The following is a 15,663-nucleotide window of genomic DNA, read 5'->3' as shown; positions in this document are numbered from 1 at the left end:
TGTAAGTTCTGCTTGTCACACTCCTGCACTTTTGAGCACAGGGACCATCATGCAGGTGCCTCAATCTGCCACAACTCCCTGTCCTCCCTTTCTTTAAAAAAAAAAAAAAAAATTCTGTCTCTAACTGACTTTTGGTATTGCATCGACCAGAGGATCCAGGAGCTTGAGGCCACCTTGTACAATGCTTTGCAGCAAGAAACAGTGATAAAGTTTGGAGAACTGCTCACTGAAAAACAGCAGGAAGAGCTCAGAACAGCAGTAGAAAAGCTAAGACGCCAGATGCTGAGGAAAAGCAGAGAATATGATTGCCAGATTCTTCAGGAGAGGATGGAGCTGCTCCAGCAGGCTCATCAGGTAAAAAGAAAAAAGCACATGTGTATCTATGCAGCTTTGCAGTGTAAGAGTAAAAACTGAGGCCAAATCTGGGCAGGCTCCAGGTCACAGGCATGCGTGACATCTAGTTTCCTGAGTTGTTTTATACTTCATGTCTTTACTGTGCACATAAACCCTTAATATTAGCTTGTGGAGTGGTCTTTAGAAGTATTTTGAGTCTTAAAATTCTAATCCAAGCAGTTTTCATCCTTAAAAGTGGCTGCCCTAGTTATTGGACTTGTCTCAGTAGGAACTGCATAAATTGTTCTGGTGCATGTCGCATAGAAGTATCTTTTTCCTGCCACTTCTGGGTTTCTCCTGGTTACTGGCCATCTGTCATAGACTCTGGCTAAGTAGAAAAAAGACACAAAGATTCAAGGTCTCAGTTTTGTAGTCTGTAACTCTGTGGGATCATTCTTCCCATTGTGCTAAACTTCTAAGTTGTATTACGCAGTTTTTATAGAAGTATCTATCTCTGTTAAAACCACATTGAGTATGAGTTTAGCACACCCAGCTAACCACGGAATTAGTGTTAGCCATAAACATTTAACACTTCACATCTGATAACATTTTAGTCCTTTTTTAATACATCATACTGTGAGAAATCTTAATTTTGATATATTTCTAACAGTATAATCACAACTGTACACTTTCCATATCTTTACCACAGGATTAGTAAAATCAATACTATCAAACATCCACTGTTGATGCTAATTCCCAGTGTTTTGAGGATGCAGTAAAATACACACAACATCATGTTTTGAGTGGTCATACGTGAGGTAAAGTCACTGTTAGGCAGGGCTAGTGGCTAGAATTGTGCTGCTCCATAAGTTCATACCTGCCAGAGAAGTGAGCTCGTTAATTTCTGGGCTTTTGTCACTTCAGATGTTCGGTTGCTTTCAGCTGAGCAGAGCTACTGAGTCTAGTTGCTTTCTTTTCTAATTTCCAGAGGATCCGAGATTTAGAAGACAAAACTGACATCCAAAAGAGACAAATTAAGGATCTGGAGGAAAAGGTTGGTTTTGTTTTGTTTCTGAAGCAGGCTTGTTTTGAAAGTAATGACCTAATTCTTTTGAACTACGTGGATTTCTTTTTATACCTAATCAGCTGTACATTTTAGTGCTTTTCTACTATGCTTTTTTCAGTGTTTGCCTTTTAGTGTATTCTGACTTTAATCTTAGAGCTTCTTCCACAACAGATTGTTTCATTTTAGGAAATAAATTCTGAACACTTTTTAATTATGGTGAATGATACTGGGCCAAATGTTGAAACCTTTATTTGGTGGTGAGAGGCTGTCTTGGTCTCCAAGCAGTACATCCATTAAGGCAGGGTGATGGTAGTGAGCAGGAAGGAGCAAATGAAGCTCAGTGAAGGTACAGAGACTGTCCTTTGGGAGCTCAGATTCTAGTGCTCTCTTGTTTACTGAAGTTTGCAATTGATTGTGCAATATGAATGCAGTACCAGAATCTTGCTCCTGGCTGACCTGTCAAGTTGCATATCCACATTCTCTCTATATATACAAAGATACACATAAATATATACGGAGCTGTGCTGCTTTTTTCTTTGTCACATTAACTTGTCTTAATTCTTGATAGGTTAGATAGGATTGCTGAAGAAAGATCAGTGTGGGCGCATCATAATCTTGCCATTGATGTATTTTCTAGGAATGCTGTACTGATGTAAGATGCATCTCCAGTGAGAGCTTTGCCCATGTAGTCGTATTAGTGAATATCAAAGTACATATGTGAGCTATAACCATGGCTTTATCAGTACAGTGACTGTAGTGCCACTGAGCCCCCCCAGTTTGTATGTATGTTCCTTAAGTGAAACAAATGAGTTCAGTGTAAAACTTGATATACGTAATTCCTTCCACTTTTCTGTCAGTATTTTCATGACACAAGAACTCGGTGTCTTTCTTGAGTATACAACATGGAAATATTTCATAATCTGTAGTGAAAATCAAAACAAAAATAAAATCTATGCAGTGGTCATATGGAGACCTTGAGTACGAGACTCTTTAGTGTCAGTATTCCACAGAATTTTTTATTCATAAAAATTCACATTCCAGGAGATCATTTGTGATTAAAATGACACATCCAATTTTTTCAAAATATAATGGTTAGGTTTTGATATTGTGTAACACTGTGTATACTTACAGTTGCAGGTTATTTCCAGCATAAATGACAGGCACTGTTTTTTAACCTACTTTAAAATACTACTCATGCTAGTTTTGATGTCCAGCTTTGTGTCTTCCATCATTCCACAGTGGCTTACAGTGACAGCTGTATCTCAGGCTTTCAATGTGGTGCAAATTCTAGTTTGCCACCAAAATAAATCGCATCTGTTTGTAATGTGACGCTTTGAGATGTAACTAGGGAAATACAGTGTATTCTGAACATAGAATTACTTTACTTGTCCTTCAGAGTGCAAAAAGAACTAATCCTGGTGCTTACAATGCCATGACTTCTTATTTTTATGCTGTCTTTTTCTTCTGCAGTTTCTATTTCTATTCTTGTTCTTCTCTCTTGCCTTTATTCTTTGGCCTTGATGTCAATGTGCCTCTTGAAAAGGTAAGACTATGTTATTTTTCTCCTGAAATCTGGTACTTCTTGCGCTGTGCTGAGGATCAGACTTCGTGTGTTCTGTGCACGTCCAGAGTCAGGAATCTGGGAAGTCGTTGTCAATTTGCAATTTGTAAGTTCATTGTGGAGAGTGATCACTGCTGATCTAACAGATGGCATTGCAGCCAGACCAACACTGTCCAACATTCTTGTGAATGAACTGACAAAGCTTGCTAATTATACTATGCCATTTGTAATTGCAAAAACTAAAGCCAACAGGAATTTCATAATATCAAATAATTAAGAGAACAGCAGGTAAAATTCACTGTGCCATCTAAGTTTCTGGTTCTTAGAATTACCAAGATGAATACCATTAGGGTGATCTCTGCAAAACTGCTTGACTTCCACTGGATGTATGTTGACTTGATTAACTTTACAAGAGACTTCAAACAGATCTATAATAAAACAACAAAAACTTACAGCACCTCCTTGAAATAGACATAAGGAACAATCTGATAACGAGAAAACTTTGGTTTTGTTGGAGCGCTGCTCCAGTTTGTCCTTTAACAGTCTCTCAACTCTTAGAGCAAACTGATACAATTGCAGATGATTCCTTCTGGATTCTTTTTCTGACAGGATTAGGCACAGCTCGTTGCTGTTCTTTTGAGATCAGGATGGACAACATTTGAAACAAGTTCAGAATGTAATGTGTGTGAATGAGGCCATATGCAGCATATTTAGCATCCAGACCAGAATTCTCTTGCTCCTTCTGGGAGTTTACTACCTGCATTTTTTTTGGTGCTTTGTATGTACATTTTCACTTGCGATTGCATAAAGAAGTCTGGTCTGCCTCAGTCTCACACTCAGTGAGTTTTACCATGTGGATTTTAACGCTGAGGAAGCAAAGAAAAACTAAGCTGTTTTCTCCCACACTTAAATCTGAAACCCGGAATTCTTTTCCATATTACAGGGAAGATTTCCTTGAACCAGAAGTAGTCTGCATTTGACTCATTACTGAATCAGCCAAAGTCCTAGATTTGGGGTAAAACCACAAATGTATCACCTGCTGTCATATCTGGTAAATTTTAGGCAACTTTGGTACAAGAGTTACTGACAGTTTTCCATGGACTGATGTGTAACTATTTGCCTGAGGATACCTGTGGGAACTTCAGTTGACCAGAAGACTGTACTCTGTAGTGTCCAATAGATGGGGAGCAGAAACAGTCTGCCAAGTTAGCTGGTAATATAAGAAAAAAATCCTTTCACCTTTCTGATAGATTCTGTTTGTCAGCTGGATAGGTAGGCAGTGAACTTATCACTTATCTGATACAGATGTTCTTTTTCTTATACTTTTAGAGCACCCGGCCACACAGATTTGTCCCTAGAAAAGCAAATGCTTCCAACCCCCCAATGAAGAGAACCTTGTTTACATCTGTTTAAGAAAAACAAAAAAACAAATGAACAACCTGTAGCCAAGACCACAACCACCTTGTATTTTAAAGCCATCACTCAAGATTCATTAACGGACAGTTCCTGTCTAAAGCTATGATATATGCTGCATCTAATGAAGTTCTATATGTTGAAATTACAAAAGGGGAAGAAATATAAACTGTCAACCTACTTTGCTAAAGAAAAACTTAAATGGAATCAGCAAGGATCCGCTTCCAGCTGATTGAGTCAGAGTGTGTCTTGGGCATGGAACCAAAGTTACAACAGAAAAATCTATCCCTGCTGTGCAGGGCAGTTGTTTAAATCTGATATCCCACAAACAGATAAAAAATAAGAGGAAAGAGCAGGAGAAACGCTTAGGCTGTGCAGAGAGATGCTGACCATAAGGTGTTCTGTTCAAACTGTCGGACTTTCTCGCTGCAGGGAGGCTCTTTCTCTCTCCCTTTGGTGTTCACCTCAGGAACAATGACAGCTGCAATGTGGGGGCAAAAAAAAAGGAGAAATGTATTCTGGCTTATTGCACTGTGGGCAGGACAAACCACCATGTTTTGTATTTGAGGTCACTATAAGGCACCATTGTACATGGCAGAGGAAGGGAAGAATCAGATGTGGGGCATAAGGAATATTTCTGGAGGAGTTGTCTTATCTCTTCATACTCCATGCATGAAGAAAAGCCTGTCCTTTGTCAGATACTTCTCAGACTTCCATATTTGGTTTCATTAAAAGAATAACATGCTGAGGAGCACTGGATTGAACTTAGAGTGTGGCTTCTGAGAAGATGTGTTCAAGGGGAAAGGAAAGAAAGCAGTCCCCAGTGTCTATGTTGTATGATCCTCAGAGCATCAGCTTTCAGATATTTTGTTCCAGCCTTGATCCTACTGAGCATAAGAAGCCCTTATAAATATTTTGGTTTGGCTTGTCAAATGGATTTTGTTAGCTGGCTTCTTGACCAAGAATGCGTTTACCAAATAGTGGGGAAAGCCATGTGAAGGCATCTTTACTAGATATGAGAAGTAGCGTCATTAGTCCATTTAGATATTACCATAATAACTAGAAGTCATTTCCATTTCAAAGCATTATGTATCTCTTTCACGACCAAGTCTGGAACCCAGTCCTGCTGTCTCCCTAAGGCAAGCAGTGCCCTCGCAGCTGCGTGTCCCTTTAGTCGGTAAAAAGCAAACCCCAAGGAGAGCTGGCACCTGCAACAAACCCTGCCAAGCTTCTGTGTCTGTTGGATGCACCTTTGCTTCCACCTTTCCTTTCTTCATGGTGTGCTGTGTGAGCTAGGCACAGCAGTGCACTTCTCTGCCTCTGTTTTTATTTCCTTGGAAACAGGGTCTTGCCTGTGCAGACTTCAGGTTCCTGTAGCAAAGCTTAATTGAGCTGTGTCTTCCACAGCGGCGCCTTAATTTCAGCTGGGAAAAAAAATGGATTTCCACGTAACAGTGTAGAAGACAGCCTGTGCGTTACTTAAACCTTAAAAGAGGGCTCAGGTGTTCCAAATTTTATGCGCACAGACTCTGCATACTAGAAGCTTTAAAAGTGCTTTACAAAGAGTCTTGCCTTTGCTTGCTTGTTCATTTTCACAGATGAAGCAACTGAGGCACAAAGCAGTGAAGTAACTTGCACAGCAACTCAGTAGGGCAGAAGCTATTCCTCGGCTGTAGCAGGAATGAAGTTCATCTAGTGCAGAGGATGCCTGCCCCTCAAATGTTTTGGAGCTGGAATAGATTTTACTCATTAATGTCCAACACTGGGTTCTGTTTGTCAGAGACTGAGAAGATCCTCATTTCATGCATGTCTGGAAGTTCTGTTGAGCCCTCCATTAAAGGTTAGCAGCTACCAGCAACTTTCTGCTCCTTAAAATTAATTTAAATTGCGAAATGAATGGAGCTGCGTGAAGCAGTCCATTTTAGTCAAGGGGTTTACTGAATTCTGCACTAGCTATATGTTGTTTGGCCCCATTTTACTTTATTTTTTTGTAACAGGCTTGTAGGCAGGTATGTTACATGAATGCTGGTATGTTTGCATGCTCTGTGTTGCAGAAGAATCTATGGATAAGGTTGGCCCAAACCTATCACCTGTGCTTTCCAAGGGTGCTGCTGCCAATTCATCATGAAACTTTGGAGTCAGGCCCTTTGAGAGCCTCCTCCACATTTGTGACACATTGGGATCACTTCACAATTTCTTAAGTGCAAAAAGTTGTTTTTTCCTGTCTGGTTATTCCTTCTTCCCCTTTCCACCATTCTTTCTCCCTTGCTGGAGCACAAGTTTGTTTCGTACTTGGCTGCAGTAGTATGTGGGAAGTAAATGCAGCCTGGAAACTTTTCCCTAGACGTTATAATGCCAGGCTCGTCTTTGAGAAGCATGAGTATAGCATGTGTTTTCATGGTGGTGCAGTAACTTCCATCTCTACTTTAGTTTAAAAAATAAAATAAAAACTGGAAATGTTTGTTACAGACAATCACAGGGCAGAAGCATAGCAGATAACACTGTCTGGTTTTAGAACATACCTTGCTGATTTTGTGACAGGCTTCATTATTTAGGCCCTATGACCTGCGCTGCGCACATCTTGTGCTCATTTCTCTTGCCTGATTTCCCCTCCCTTACTCTTTCTTGTTATATGCGTGTAGGTGCTGTATTTCCAAGGGCTGAGGGAGGGGTGGGAGGTGGCAGAGCATCCACAGGGTACTGTGGTGTTGCAAATTTCAGAAAGATTGCTGGAGTCCCTCCAGAGAACTGAACAACAGCTGCTTTATTCTCCTTGCAGCATTACATGAGCCATGCCTAAAACACACTTGCTGGTAAAATACAAGTTTCCTCCTCTCTGCCTGACAAAAATGAGTTTGATACAAAATGTTTGGCTATATATACATATGTATCTATATCATATAGATACATACATATAAGTATATATGCACATCTATCTGTCTGGTCACTACTGTATATAGGAAATCATTGCTATAGGTTATGAAAATGTATTTCCAACCTAGGTATGGGGAATTCAATCTAGACTTGTTTAGCTACAGCAGCTGATGCGCTCATGGTTTAGTTTTACATCTTCTGTGGTACTTCTTTGTGGTTCTGTTCTTCCTTACTTTACTTTCTTTTTTTTTCCTTTCTCCCTCCACCATTCTGTATCCTGAAGCTGTCATCCAAGGCTTTCTGTTTTTCCCGATATTCTCTGAGACAAGGTATTGAGAGTCCTCTCAAACGAGTCTCTGCAGCCCCTCCCTCAAGTCAGCCAGCAAACCCACAGCAATTTATTCAGTCCTTGAGGATGGTAGACATAGCCCTGATTCCTCCTGTTTGTACTAGAGCAGGACACAGCACTCCACTACTTCCACACCGTCGCAGCAGGAGATGAGGCACACACATGATGGAAGTCAGCTGAACAAAAATCAAACTTGCCACTTTTTCTCCCCTTTCTCCACCAAATCAGGAGAGTTCAGAGACACTTCAATTCAAGCACTTCAGACAAAGACGTAATTGGTGAGACGAATTTAGGCAGTTTGGTTTGAGAAAGAAATAGGGCTTCTTGCCGTATTACCAGCCTGGCTCACAGCTCTATTCTCACTGGCGTGCCTGCAGACCCATGTAAATTTTATTTTTTGTTTTTTTGGTGGTTTGTTTTTTTTTTTTTTTTTTGCACACATTCTTCATTTTCCAACTCCTTGCTGCCATCTCAGTGGGGAACATCCTCTGAAACTCCAAAGTTTTCAGTTTCCTGGCATTCCATGAGAACTGGATAGGCCAGGCTTCTTCTCATTGGGGCGAGGTTCAATGAACGGCCATACAGTGGCTGGTGACTGAAAGTTTTTATTTGTTTCTGTTTGTTTTTCCCTGCCCTTTTTCACATCAGCACCTGTTTTTAGATATAATTTTGTTTTTGTTTTTTTTTTGTTTTTTTTTGGTGTTTACTCCAGAACAGAAGTGTTAATGATTTGGCAGAAACCCTTTGATAAACCACTGGACACGTATCTGTATTATATGTATTAATGTGTAGAAGAGAATCCTTACTGTATGTAAAGTTTTATGAATGGTTATTTTTTAATTTATGTATTTAATATAGGATTCAATGACCTCTGGTGTTTTAGTTTGTATAAAGAAAAAATAAAACAGCAGCATTTTTTAAAAAAATCTCACTTTACATTCACAGAGATGTTTAGTGTCTGTCCGGAATCTGGTTGGTGGTGCGGGTGGCAGAGCCCCAGCCCAGCCGCTGAGAGGTGGGGAGTCTCCTCTGTAGGAATCCAGACCCTCCCGGACGTGTTCCTGTGCAGCCTGCTGTGTGGGGTTGGGCCAGGGGAGCCCTGGAGGTCCCTTCCAACCGCCGTGGCTCTGTGACTGTGTCGAGGCTGAACAACTAAGACATACGGAACGCACCTTCCTGGCCTGCTCTGCTCTGATTGCTTACAGCCTCCAGGGAGAGTGGAAGGGCCCAGGGGGCCATAGCGCAGCACAGTGGGGAGCGCAGGCGCAGGGAGAGCTGCAGAGGCTGTGCTGAGCGGGTTGGTTGGTGGGAGGAGGGCAGGCAGCTCTCCCAGCGTGGGCCCATCTTTGCATTATTGACTTTGTGCTACACCTGTGTACCGAGGGGAAAAAATAAAGAGAAGATGCTGCCTGTTTCGCGTGGCTCAGGTAGATGGGGAGCCCTTATCGAGCTTTGCCTCACTTTGAGAAAAAGACATCAGAATTCATTTTACAAACTCTTCGCACACCAATGCTCTGAGCTGCTGAGAGCTGACTTCCTACAGCAGCCTGTAAAAAAGAATGGGGCTCAGTTAACTGCTGCGGAGAGGCCGCGCGGTACGCAGGTGATGCACAGCCCTGTCGGTCGGTGCGGCAGAGCGCCCTGCGCCGAACGCCGCTCCGTTCTCTGCGTTACCACGGACTCCCCAGCACCGCGCGAGCGCTGCGCGCGACTCCGCGGGACGCAGAGAGAGCCGCCGGCCGGCAGGTGGCGCTGCCGCCCTCTGCGCCGCCGTTCTCGGCCGCTCCCCGGGCCCGCGATGCGCGCGCCGTGCCGCTCTGGGCGGGACGGGCAGCGCCGCGGCTGCTGGGGCGGTAATGGCGCGAGGTCCGTTTGTACGCGGAGTACTTCGGCATTGAAGTCAGAGAACTGGGGGGCTCCGTGCAGGTGGACGCGAATAGCGCTGGAAGGCAAGCTGCGATACCGTGCGAACAAACCGCGTGGGAAGAGGACTGAGCTGATTGCGGGTTGAAAAAAATAAAGATGCAACGAAAATGACGGAGAACAAGTTGTCATTTTGCCAGGTTTCATCTTCCTGGGGTGCCAATGTTCTCCACTGCCATCCTGGTGCACCACATGCGTTTAACTTTTCAGGTCATGCTTCTTAGGAGGCTTTAGCTTGTTCAGAAAGACGCCCAAGTGGTCGCACAGAGCTCAGTGTGACTCCTGCGCGCAGAAAGAAGTTTGTTCCGGTTGTGCCACTCAGCCGAGCCGCGCGTGTTGTGCAGCCTTTACGTAAAACAGCCTTCGGTGAGCGAGGAACCGCGCTGTGCCGCAGCTGCAGCTTTGGGCAGCACGGCCGACGCTCACCGTTTCTCTGAGTGCGGCTGCGTGCGCATCGAAGGGTCCGTCTTCTCTCTGCATCATTTGGAGAGCAGCGGTTTCCGATTGCGTGGCACTGTCCGAACGTACCGAAACCCTCACGGCTGGAACCGTGTCGTGTGCTCTGCTAAGGGGGGCTCAGTTTCTGAGCATGGGAGAAAAATAGGCTGCAAAGCCCCATCCGTGCTTGGACAGAGGAGCCCGCAGCCTGACGCGAGGCGCCCTGCAGTGCCTGCCGCAGCGTACGGCCACCGAGCGTCGGGCACAAATGGGCCGCTTTGCACAACAAAGAAAATCCTGCAAAAAAACGTTCAAGCCTGAAGCAGGTCTGAGACCAGACATACAATGATTCCGGTGTGCACAACAGATGGAGACTTCGGAGTATGGAGCCACTAATCTATGGATTACAGAGTCCCTAATTACAGACTGACACTTACCATTTCTGAGTGGAATTGCCAGCCCAGGGAGGAATCTTGCAAATCAGCATTCGACACAGAATGCAGTGTTAGGGATAACTGGGGACAGAATCAGATGTTGTCACCACATCAACCTTTTACACGTTTGTGCTTCTGAATGCTGCATGGAGTTCTGTGCCACTGCAGATGTTGAAAACAAGGATAGCAGAGCTGGGAAGGGCCCAGAAAAATCTGCATGTGCGATCAAAGGCATGGCCTACAGCTGTACCCAGCCCTCAGTGACAGATACCTCCTCAAGAGTTAGACATAAATCATGCACACATTTCTCCTGTATAAACAGGTCAGCGTGTAAGAACAGATAACAAACTTCATCATCTTCAATTTCTTAACCACCTGTTAGTAGCAGGGATTACAAAAAGTTTTAGCACATATGAAATTGAGCAGTGCTTTAAGTCCAGAAGTCCTAACTGAGATGCAGCCACACATCCTGCCTCTCATTGTATTGAGGTTAACAAAAATTTAGTTGTTTACTTCTGGCCTTATACTACAGCAATCTACATAATAGAATGGAGAAATTACCTGAGCATCATAGCCATGACTAAACTGAACTCCTACCCTAGCCTGCACCCTAATGTTATGTGTGTCCTGAATTCCTTGACTGCCTCAGAAAAACACTCACCAGTCAAGCTCTCATCAGTATTCAAGCCACGAGAGCATATGAGGAGCAGGAAATTCAAGCGATTCAACTTTCTGGTACACTGTACTCATACATTTCTATACTCATGGCTTCAGGACATCTGCTATCCACAGGCATAAATGCAAGGCAATTGCAGAGATTAATAATACAAACCTGGGATGTGGAGAGATGCAGTCATCAAATCAGCTTTTCAATGTTTCCAGTCAGAAATGCTGATTTAACAATAAGCCTGACATGATTGCCTATACTGTCTCTAGGCTGGTGGGATGCCAGTCGTTGCACTCCAGCCACGTGCTGTGAATCCTGTTCCTGGGTCCTTGCAAAGCTGAATCCTGCCTGTGTTGCATCCCTTGCTCACACAAGCTAAGAGCAGGGCAAGGCCTGCAGCTTCTGTTTGGCCACAGGCACACCTCCAGCACCTCTGGGCTTCCTGCCTCTGTCACAGAGGTCCTTCCGCACCGCAGCTCAGCCCCAGCCATGCTGGCAGTGCTGTGCCTACGGGCACAGGAAGGTTGTGCTCTGATTTGTGTTCTCCACTGCCATTCTGCTTCCCATAGGATATAGCTGTCTTAGTCTTTCTGGTGTTGGTTCAGCTAAACCTGCACTGAAAAGTTTTCATGGGGTCTGGCCCTCAACACAGAAATGTTTTGGAGCGTGCACTGTCCAGTAAACTTACACTGTGTGGGTAGTGGAACTCTACAGGGGTCCCCCACCACATCCTTATCTCCAAATTGGAGGGATGTGGATTTGATGGGTGAACCACTCGATGAATAAGAAACTGATTGAAAGGCCACAGACAGAGGGTGGTCATCAATGGCTCTGTGTCCAGGTGGACGCCGGTAAGGAGTGGCATCCCCCAGGGCTCTGTCTTGGGACCGGTGCTCTTTAACATCTTCATCAATGACAGCAGTGATGGAATCGAGTGCACCGTCAGCAATTTGCTGATGACACCAAGCTGAGTGGTGCGGTCGACACAGTAGAAGGCAGGGATGCCATTCACAGGGACCTCGAGAGGCTGGAAAGGTGGGCAGGGTGAACCTGATGAGGTTCAACACAGCAAAGTGCAGAGTTTTGCACTTGGGCCGGAGGAATCCCAGGCATCCGTACAGACTGGAAGGAGCGGTGCTTGAGAGCAGCCCTGCGGAGAAGGACCTGGGGGTCTTGATAGATGAAAAGCTTAACATGAGCCAGCAGTGTGCCCTTGCAACTCGGAAGGCAAATGGTGTCCTGGGCTCCATCAGCAGAGGGGTGGCCAGCAGGGACAGGGAGGTGATTGTCCCCCTCTACTCTGCTCTTGTGAGGCCCCATCTGCAGTACTGTGTCCAGGTCTGGAGCCTCCAGTACAAGAAAGACAGGGAGCTGTTGGAGGGGGTGCAGAGGAGCCACAAAGATGAGCAGGGGACTGGAGCACCTCCCCTACAAAGACAGGCTGAGGGAGCTGGGCTTGTTCAGCCTGGAGAAGAGAAGCTGCGGGGTGACCTCATTGCAGCCTTCGGTACCTAAAGGGAGCCTGCAGACAGGAGACGAATCAACTCTTTGAAAGGGCAGATAACAGCAGGACAAGGGGAAATGGTTTTAAGTTGAGGGAGGGGAGATTGAGGTTGGATGTCAGTGGGAAATTCTTTACAGAGAGAGTGGTGAGATGCTGGAACAGCTGCCCAGAGAGGCCGTGGATGCCCCGTCCCTGGAGGTGCTCAAAGCCAGGCTGGATGGGGCCCTGGGCAGCCTGGGCTGGTACTAAGTGGGAAGGTTGGCAGCCCTGCATGTGGCAGGGGGGTGGAGATTCATGATCCTTGAGCTCCCTTCCAACCCTGGCCATTCTGTGATTCTATGAGGGGGTTAAGGTATTTGCTGGAATGCCATAATGTATTTAACAGCAATAATATTGTCAATAGTTAGCATAATAATTATTATTTTGGAGCAAAAGTGATTCTGAATTGGAAAGAAAATGAACCTTTTTCTTTATGGAACAGAGGTGATTCCTACAAATATAATTCATTAATGGTTTACTAGGAAAACTATGAACAGTAAAATATTTGGTTTAGATTTAAGGTTAGGAATAATTAAATTGTAATCTTGTTGCTTACATTAATGCAGATCTCATCCTGACTGATAATACACAGAGTTACCATCTGGCCATTGTACGTAGGAGGTACCATATTCTCCCCTTACTACAGAGGGCAGAATGATTTATAAACATCAGTTCAACTGACAAACAGCACTGCGTTTCCTGGATGCGTTTCCTGCAGGTGGATGTCTGTGTTGCTCAGTACATCTGTGAGCATCTTCATCAAATAATCCTAACCTGGAACTTGCTTGTTAAACATCTACAGATAATTGAAATTGGACCTGCATAATAATTACAAATTCTACTACATCTATATCTACTACATCTGTTTGTCTGTGTGTTCCTCTAGATGGGAATGTGCATAGCAAACCACAAGGTTTGTATTTCAAACTGCGTATGCAACTGTTTTGTTTTACTTCACAGTTCACAGATGACAATTCAAGTAGATATTTTCTCTAAAATGAAAAATAGTTTTAGGTGAAAGTCTTAGGCAATTCAGGTGTATAATTTTCTGTACTAATACATACCAGTATTAATTAGTTAATATTAATACACATTCTCCTCAATATTGGAGAACGGCAAACACAAAAGAACATGTATATAAAAAGCAAGACATGAAGTAGGAGGTATATTTAAGTATTAACTTGAATGTATTACAGCACTTGCTTGGCTGTATGAAATGAGCATTTGAGGTCCACTAACTCATCTGCTGAAGTGAAGGTCAGCAGTCATGAGTTCTCTAAGAGTGCAGCTGTAGCAGAAATGCTACGTCAGAGCTTGAAGCAGTGATGGAGCAGCTGGTGGGAAGACAGGGCCAACCCAGGGGAGCTCAGCTGTGTGCAATGTTCTGTGTGATGGAAGGGCTGCAGCCAGGATCCATTCCTGCCCAGACCTCATTTAAGGGTTGGCAGTGGAGGAAAGGGTATCTTCCTGGAGGTCCCTGCATATCTAAAGCTTTCTAAAGGTAAGCAGAGTTTCTTCTTATGCTGTTGTGATTGTGGCTGTTGTATTTGGGCTTGTCCTCTTTTGCTGTAGCTGGAGACTTTGTCACCCTGCTATTATTGCTGTGCATTCCATCACATTAAAGCATTACAGCAGTATTTGTGGCTTCTGTGGTCCTGTGTCACTGAATAACTGACTGTAAGTTATTGCATGCTGTAACTACTGAAGATGTATCTTGGCAAGCTGGATTAAGCTGGGGCTTTGTAAGTGAATCTCACCCTGCTCCTAAGATGGTGTTTTCTCTCTCTGTAAATGGTACCTGGAGCTCTTGTGAGAAGTCTAAACCAAAAAAACCAAGCAACTATGTGTACTTATTAAATTCTGATCTGCAGAGGACTCAGGGAGAATGAATACTTACAAAATGAGGTGACTTGCAAAAGGAATCTGGAGATTCAAAAAAAAATTGTGTAGCTTCATCTGGTTTCCTTTAGATGCATAAAACAGAGTTGCTGAATTACTGCATTCTTGCTTGATGTGTAACACGAAATCATATTACTGAGCCCCCAAACACAGCTGTCTGTTCACCACACCCTGAGCAGCGCTTCACCACTGTCCTGGGCAGGAGGGCAGGCGGCTCACCCAGGGCAGTGGACCTGCAGGCTGTGCACTGAGAGGTCCAGGAGGGTAAGAGAGGGTGGAACGTGGCAGCGAGCAGCAGGCAGAGCGAGGAAGGCTTTCAGCAGGAACTCGAGCAGGAGATAACTGTGTTGGCACTTACCAACAGGCGTACGCTGAAATGCTTCCCAGGACAAGTGTATTATCTGGTGATTGAACTCCCCTTAGGCCCATCTGAAGCCAAAAGTGAAATGCCAGCTTGAGTGCTTTGATATTGGGCTTCTGGAAGTGTGCAGACGAGTTATCAATGAGATGGCATTTCAGTCTCGTCTTGGAATGGGTTTCCTAACAATTCTCTATACACAGAGCTCAATTTGTACCATAAAGAAATGTGGCATAGTGAATACTGAAAGTAGTTAAATAGAGGCCTTTCCTGAGCATTTAAAGAGTAACTAAAGGGAGCAGTCTCACCATTGAATGGGATGGGCCATGCCTCCAGTTAGGGACACTGGGAGCTCTCCTCGTTTTCACATTTCCCCAGTCTATATGCGTTAGCTTCCATCTGCTACACAGCTGACACTTCAGTCAGACAGCAGTGAAGAGAGTGAGTTCATGGTGGACACAACTCTCCTTCCTGCAGTCAGCCACACACACGATCTAACTGCCACAGAACACCTTTAAACTGCAAACGTGCAGATTGATATGCGCCCACAAAGGACATCTGTTCCAAAGTTGCCTTGTGTGGAGGACTTGCAGTGCTTTGCAGGAGCCAGTGTAGCTCTAATATGATTCAGTTCTGTATCCAGGATCTGTTCCCAGTGGAGTGGCTCAGGCCACCCACAATTACTTCTTGCAGGGAAGGATGCTGCTCTCCATTGCTAAAAAGCACAGCAGACTCTGTATGTTCTGTTGTTACAGTCTTGAGTCAGGCACAACAGAAACTGTGCTTGTGTGTCAGCATCTCTTTG

The 15,663-nt window shown here is 44.3% G+C and overlaps 1 protein-coding gene across 7 annotated transcripts in view; it reads left to right on the top strand.

Annotated features, from left to right (window-relative positions):
* The window catches only part of JAKMIP2 (janus kinase and microtubule interacting protein 2), a 39,659-nt gene extending 30,361 nt beyond the window's left edge, over positions 1–9,298 (top strand). The window contains exons 19-22 of one of the 7 annotated variants that reach the window (XM_052689840.1): positions 151–354; positions 1,322–1,387; positions 2,870–2,942; positions 8,542–8,625. In XM_052689840.1, coding sequence (XP_052545800.1) covers positions 151–354; positions 1,322–1,387; positions 2,870–2,920 — 321 coding nt within the window. In that variant the 3' untranslated portion in view covers positions 2,921–2,942; positions 8,542–8,625. Of the gene's footprint in view, positions 1–150; positions 355–1,321; positions 2,370–2,869; positions 2,943–4,289; positions 4,399–8,541 lie in introns of those variants that run through there. The other 6 variants (XM_052689841.1, XM_052689839.1, XM_052689835.1 and 3 more) reach the window with 6 other exon arrangements.
* The last annotated feature ends 6,365 nt before the right edge of the window (positions 9,299–15,663 follow it).

The sequence above is a fragment of the Tympanuchus pallidicinctus genome, unplaced genomic scaffold (genome assembly GCF_026119805.1).
Source record: "Tympanuchus pallidicinctus isolate F22 unplaced genomic scaffold, pur_lepc_1.0 scaffold25, whole genome shotgun sequence".
In the NCBI taxonomy this organism is placed as follows: domain Eukaryota; kingdom Metazoa; phylum Chordata; class Aves; order Galliformes; family Phasianidae; genus Tympanuchus; species Tympanuchus pallidicinctus.
This window is presented reverse-complemented; position numbering and strand designations above follow the sequence as displayed.